Here is a 6,276-nt window from a genome sequence, read left to right as displayed (position 1 = left end):
TGTTTTCTAGGGAGTACTTTTCCCCAGTTAGGCTATTTTACTGTAGCTTATTTCTCAAATAATCCCCATATAATCAAAGGAAGCAAGCATATGTGCGGTCTGTAAGTATCTATACTTGGTAGCCTTGCAGACAGGAAGTTCTCACCACTGAGCTGGAGATGAACAAGCCCATTAAGACTCAACGTGACAGCATCACTGATGTTAATTAAAACTGAATGCTTCATAAGGGCAACACTAGGAAGTTCATGATCTGTGCAGAGAGCATAAAAGACTATAAATGAATCAAATATATACTTTACAAATAAGTCAAAGAAATTATAGAGTGCACCATCACCATGATAGCCTGTTACTAACGTTACTGGACTCTGATAGTTCAGAAATAATTATGTAAATGTATGAAAGATTTGGATTGTCTGACAGCATATTGTTTTGTATATCTATTTTGCAAGACTCTTACTCTATTTGGACCATTCTGTTTTATTGTCTTTATCCAGCTCTTTCTGTAGGCAAAGCACAGTAAAAAAGTCATGTGCAGTCTTTCTTGCAGATTGACTGAATAGCAACAGATAGCTCATAATAAGGAATCAATTTAATAAAGATATTTTAGAAATACTTTTCATAATGTAAAAAACCCTTTTTGCATGCTCCCTTATTCCTTCATAAATCAACAGTGTTCCATCTACGAATAATGCATAGGCAGTCACCTTTAATACAAGTACTTATATGTTCCCCTCATCTAGCATTTTGTTGACACCATCACAAAGTTTCTGCAAATGAAGTTTATAAGGTCCAAAGGGATTGTACAAGGCAGCCAAAAATTCACAATCAGAGAAGTGATCAAACACATTGTTGACACGTCCATGTGACTTTGCAGTTAGGTGACGCTGAATGATTTCATGAAGTAGCTCTCTACAATCGTTTAACAGTTTGGACAAAAAATTCCTGTCAAAGGTATAATCCACCTGATGGAAACTGACCACGGTCTTCGCCAGCTGATGAACTTTCTTCTTGAATTTCTCCATCAACGCTATTTCATCCTGGTTAAATTGGTTGTTCCTGTAGAGAATCGCCAATTTGAGGACTATTTTAATGAGGTTTTTGATTATTTTCTCTGCTTCCTTTTTATTTTGTGTATATTCCTTTGTCACTCTGTAGAGCTCATCTAAAACATCACTGCTTGTATCATCGATCAAAGTAGTTGCTATTGATTTGGACACCATTTTTCCAAGGATCTTCTTCTGGGCCTGAATGGCCAGACTTTTGGAGTTGAAGACATCTGTGGCCACTGGGAGGGAGGGAAAAAAAAAAGTATGCAGTCAATACTTCATAACAGATATCCTATGGACAGTAAGTTGAGGAATATTTCCACGTCTATCGATTCATGTTAGTCTTACTAACTGCCACAAAAATAATGCAAATTTAACGTAGGTCGTGGCGGAGAAACACATCTTTTCACACCCTAAAATCTGTTGTCTTTAGCTTTATATTCTTTCACACTGTTTTACTTTTGAGAAAACACAAAATGAGACAGAACTTGCTCAAAAATGGTTTAAAATATCTCCCTATATATGGATTGATGAGATTTCAAACTGAGGCAATAAACGTACCCTATCTGATCAGATGAGTCATAACTCTGATCTGATTCTCATATTCATAACGAAATCCGAAACCACGACTATTCCAATGTCATGAGTATTACCTCAATTAGAGACAGTAATTCAGTGAATTGGCTATTGTGCAACTTTTTCCTGCTTAGCATTTTACATGATAAGTGAATTCAGATCCCACACATGTACTTCATTTTATATAGATAAACACATACACAGTTACATCTATAAAAATGTAACACAAACTCAAAAATCCTGTGTCAGCAAACAATACTGATGTCCTCTGGGTGCAATCTGAAGATGCTAGTTTTCAGAAAGGAAGCAAGTATAGATTAACACTTCTGTATCCTATACTTAATGCAGAAATAGCCAAAAATGAACAGTCTAGGGATTGCCACAACACGCATAACCTTATAAAGAAATCCTTCCGTCACCCATAAAGTAGATCTCAGAACAGATTTCCACCTCCAGAACTACGCTTGCTTGCACTAAGATACCCAATGACTGGTTTGTAATTTCTTCAAACACTTAAAACCCCCAACATTCTTTCAGAGACTTGTTTTGTGAAATGCTATTGCACGTGTTCGGTTGCCAGTGGCAATTATTTACAGCACATTCCTTTTGCAGCACTTTCTCCACTAAGTCACACGTAAATTTTTATTTCCAGGTTGAGCAGTCTGGGGGACGGCTGCCTTTACACTGCAGCTTTCCTGAAGTCTCAGATAGGCTGAAGGAAAGCTTCATCTGTTTACATTTACTTCACATATGGAATGTTTGCTTTGCAAACACAGGGCCTGGAAACTTTTTTTTTTCTTTTAATGAAAACATAAACTCTGCAGATGCCAAATCCTACGTCCCTGAATTTGGAAAATGTTTCCTCTTAGCTGTTTGCATTTGGGCAGCTGGGTGTGTTCAGACAGAGGGTGCCTCTGGGGTTCCAACAAACAGAAGGAACTTGTCCTTCAGGACACGTGAGACACAAATCTGTATTTTTTTCTTCAACAGTACCTTTAAGAAACTTAGCAACAAGGTCCTTTTTTGTCATCTCAGAAACTTTCAAGGAGGTTTGTTTCTTAAGACTTTCAGTGCATATCTGTATTTTGTTTTGAAGCATGAAATGTTTGAGCGCATTTTTAAAAATCTTTGCAACATGAGGACACTCAAAAACCAAAGAACTCATTGTTAACCATCTTAGGCAAGGCACTCAAGATCACAAGATAGAGACGTTTCTCAACCACAAAGACACAGGAAGACATTAAAGATGCTAAGCAGTCAATCTGAACTGAAAACATTTGATTGACTTTTTATGTTTTTAAATATAAAACTGCCTCTGTTACTATTCATATAAAACTAATCAAAGTATTTCAAAGGGTGGTAAACACTAGAACTCAACAGCCAATGCTTTACAAAGATCTACAGATGAACAATAGCTTTTTTCCTCGAAAACAGGAATTTTGATTGTTCTTTCATAACTTATTTCTTAAAGCCTTCCAGTTTACTGATTGCTCATGATGTCTTCTTTGACACTCCACAAAGATAACATAGATGTTGCTGTTTCAAAGTATATTCGATAAATTTGCAGAGAAAACCCCCCACAATACAAGTATTTTTAAATGTTCTTTCCCAGGATGCTATAGGTATTCTTATAAAACGCTAACTATATCATACAGAATGCTCCACTGTAATTGAACAGAAATCCGTACAACCTGCCTCCAGCAAGTGACACACACACTCAGGTATGGTTCTAGCAATTTACACTTAACAGCCTGCAAAGTATCAATTTCAAGAAATTGAAAACATGGCAGTTTTCTAAACATTCTACAGTTTTTCAGAAAAAAAAACCTGCAGAGCTCGACATGTAATTATTATTGCTAAGCAAAAGAGGAATTGCTCACTTACAAGAGGTGGTAAATGCTCTTAAGAGCATTTCTCTAAAAACTGTCCACGTTTTGAGACTACCCAGCATGGCCTATTCTCTATCTACTTTGCAACACACCAGAAGTCAGCTTCATTTTCCCTCTGTTATTACATGGGTTCTAATTTAATACGTAAATTTCATACTTCAGAATTTCAGTCAATCCAAAAAGGAACTTGCAAACCATTTGTATTTTATAATCAGACTTCTTCCTCATTACCAATGGCAGAAAGACTTTAAGTGTATTTCACAGTCGATTACTTAAATAAAACTGAGTTTAGCACTAAGATTGTAGAGCTCCTTCAGACCGCACACACATACTTCCTTAAAAAACAGTAAAATTGTTACTTACTTGTTCATCAAATGGAATTGCAATTGCCAATGCTGACAGCAGAAAAGAGACAAAATATCCGAGGTGAAGACTGGCCTGAGGCTTATTTACTCCGCTAATTCCAGCACACACTTCTACCATGCGCTTTGAAACGCTGTCAGAAGCTATCACAGAATGAATGTGATTTCCCCCTCACCGTAACAGCAGCTCCTCTCAGCTACCTTTCTCTGCTGCCTGCAGTGCTTCATTTTGCTTTGGCACCTCAGAATGCAAAAATACATCGCAGCGGTTTCACTTCCTTGAAAAGAGAGCTGAAAGGAAATTGCACTGCTGAGCAAGCAGTGCAACACCAATAGCCGTTATTGCCAACTGACGAGTGGAACAATTAGCAGAAAGGGAGGGAGAAGGCAGGTCCTGTGACTCGAAAGGGCAGGGGACATGTCAAGAAGAGGTTAAAACATTAACCTGGTATCTGCAGAAGTAGATGCTCCCATAGAATCATAGAACCATGTATGGGAGATGCCCAATTCACAGGTCACAGGGTGCCGGCGAGGGGTGGCCACCAGCCGCATGCGTCACCAGCCCCCGTTCCTCACGTGAGGACCACCAAGCATCCCCGTTCAAATCTCTGACTACAACTTTTGAAAACAAGCCTGTAAATCCAGATTTAGACAACGACTTAAAGCAGCCTCATTTTCTTAAGAGCTGATTGTACATAGTCACCTTTTAAGAGTGATTACAGTAGCTGGCCAGGATGTATAAATCTCTGACCACGCCTACTGTATGGACAGGTCCCACCCTTGCACATTAAACCGAAATAGTGCCATTTCTTTGGTGGCCTGTCGTAGACCTAGAGCATGGGCAGGTAATCCCACTAATTTTAAGGATCTCACAGACAGTTTTTCCGCATGACTGCTCTTTATAGCTACTATTTCTTTCCTGTGCAGTTTTACGCTTCACTTCCTAAAAGCATATAATCAAAAAATACCCTTTTGAAATCAACAGGATGTCATTTTCTGTACAAACTACACAGATAAAGATGATTATGTTCAGTAGAGCCACCCCTCCGCAGAGGAAACCAGTCCAAGGGGAAAGGCTCTCAGGGGAAATCAAGCCTCCATTGCTTCAAAATTCACAGGATCTTAGGGGTAATAGGGACATCTGCAAAGTCTTATAATTCATGATCTAGAGGAGCAAAGAAGTTTCTAGGGCTGCCTCCTGTGAAATTTTTGCAATCAACAGTATGTGTGTTTAAAATTTGTATTTTGTGTAAATAACTATTGGACATGCAGCATTCTGGATGTGTCTTCCCTGAACTATTCCACCTTATGTATGTTTTCCTTAAAAATGTGGTGGAAGTATAAACTTGCAGTGAAAATTTAGAACTGTGGGTTAATAAGCTGTCAAGAGACTGGTATAAAAGCACAAGAAGGTTACTACACTACTTACAACTGCGATGCTGACTTTTCCCCGACATGGAAGCCAGTACACCTCCCTCTGTACTGCAGCAAACGCCTATTACTAAATACCCTATTTCTCAACTCTATTTAAACTACGGAAAAAAAAAAAAAGTTGCATCAGGTGATTTCACTGCCTTAAATCAAGGCAGAATGTTTCTTCCACAAGATAACAGACAACAGTAGATTCGACATCACTTGCAGTTAAGTTTAGTTTACTTAGTCCCGTGTACATTGACACTGAACACTTGACTCACTGAGTATTTTTAGGCTTGTTGTAATAAAGAAGGACCAGGAAAAAAAGCATCCAGTAAAAACTTCCAGTGAACCATGTTAAATTTCATGAGCAAGTCAAGAGCTGAGCTCTCTGACATGAGCTGCATTTCTAGCGTGCGTGTGTACATCCTCGGTATGTTGACACAACAGTCCTGGCGGAAGAGAAAATGTGACTGTGAAGCCATTAATAACGACGCTGCTGCGCGGGACCCAGTTCCCATTTTAGTGACTGGCATCCCAGCTACTGCGCTGGTACCTGGAGAGCGCAGGGTCCGAAAATGACGGGGTTTTTGGGCAAGGCACAAAAAACACTCACATCGGACTAGCAGGAAAGAGGCAGCACCGACTGAGGGCTTCAGGGAGCGTTTAAAAGACTGTATCACATCGCTTTGAGAAGTGTGGGAGCCGATTTCCTGCCAGGCATCCTGTGTGGACGAGCGTGTTTGTCTCTCTACAGGCTGCGGGTGAGAGTGACAGCTAAAAGCCTGCGCACGCCATACGAACGGCATATTCAGTCAGCCTCCCGGAGTGAGAGAGCATCCTTTCCCCCAGGAGGCAACCTCAAATCAAGCGGGATTGACAGCGCTACGCTCTCCAAGTGTATGCATCCATGAGTCATGCACCTCCAAAATCATGCGATCACCTAGATAGCAAGGGATAAAAAAATTCCTCTTTTTTTTTTTTTCCTTG

General features: G+C 39.6%; 1 protein-coding gene across 2 annotated transcripts; it reads right to left on the bottom strand.

The window, feature by feature from the left end:
• Window positions 1–635: 635 nt before the first annotated feature.
• TNFAIP8 (TNF alpha induced protein 8) lies at window positions 636–4,134 on the bottom strand. Of its 2 annotated transcripts, none has more exons than XM_009986875.2 (2): window positions 4,050–4,134; window positions 636–1,285 (listed from the first exon to the last, which is right to left on the bottom strand). In XM_009986875.2, the coding sequence occupies exons 1-2, from the start codon at window positions 4,132–4,134 to the stop codon at window positions 720–722; spliced, it is 651 nt and encodes a 216-aa protein (XP_009985177.2). In that variant the 3' UTR covers window positions 636–719. The 2 variants fall into 2 exon arrangements, with proteins under 2 accessions (XP_009985177.2, XP_086485476.1); XM_086629350.1 differs by lacking the exon at window positions 4,050–4,134 and adding an exon at window positions 3,875–3,957.
• Between the last annotated feature and the right edge of the window lie 2,142 nt (window positions 4,135–6,276).

This window comes from Tauraco erythrolophus, chromosome Z (genome assembly GCF_009769465.1).
Source record: "Tauraco erythrolophus isolate bTauEry1 chromosome Z, bTauEry1.pri, whole genome shotgun sequence".
NCBI lineage: Eukaryota > Metazoa > Chordata > Aves > Musophagiformes > Musophagidae > Tauraco > Tauraco erythrolophus.
This window is presented reverse-complemented; position numbering and strand designations above follow the sequence as displayed.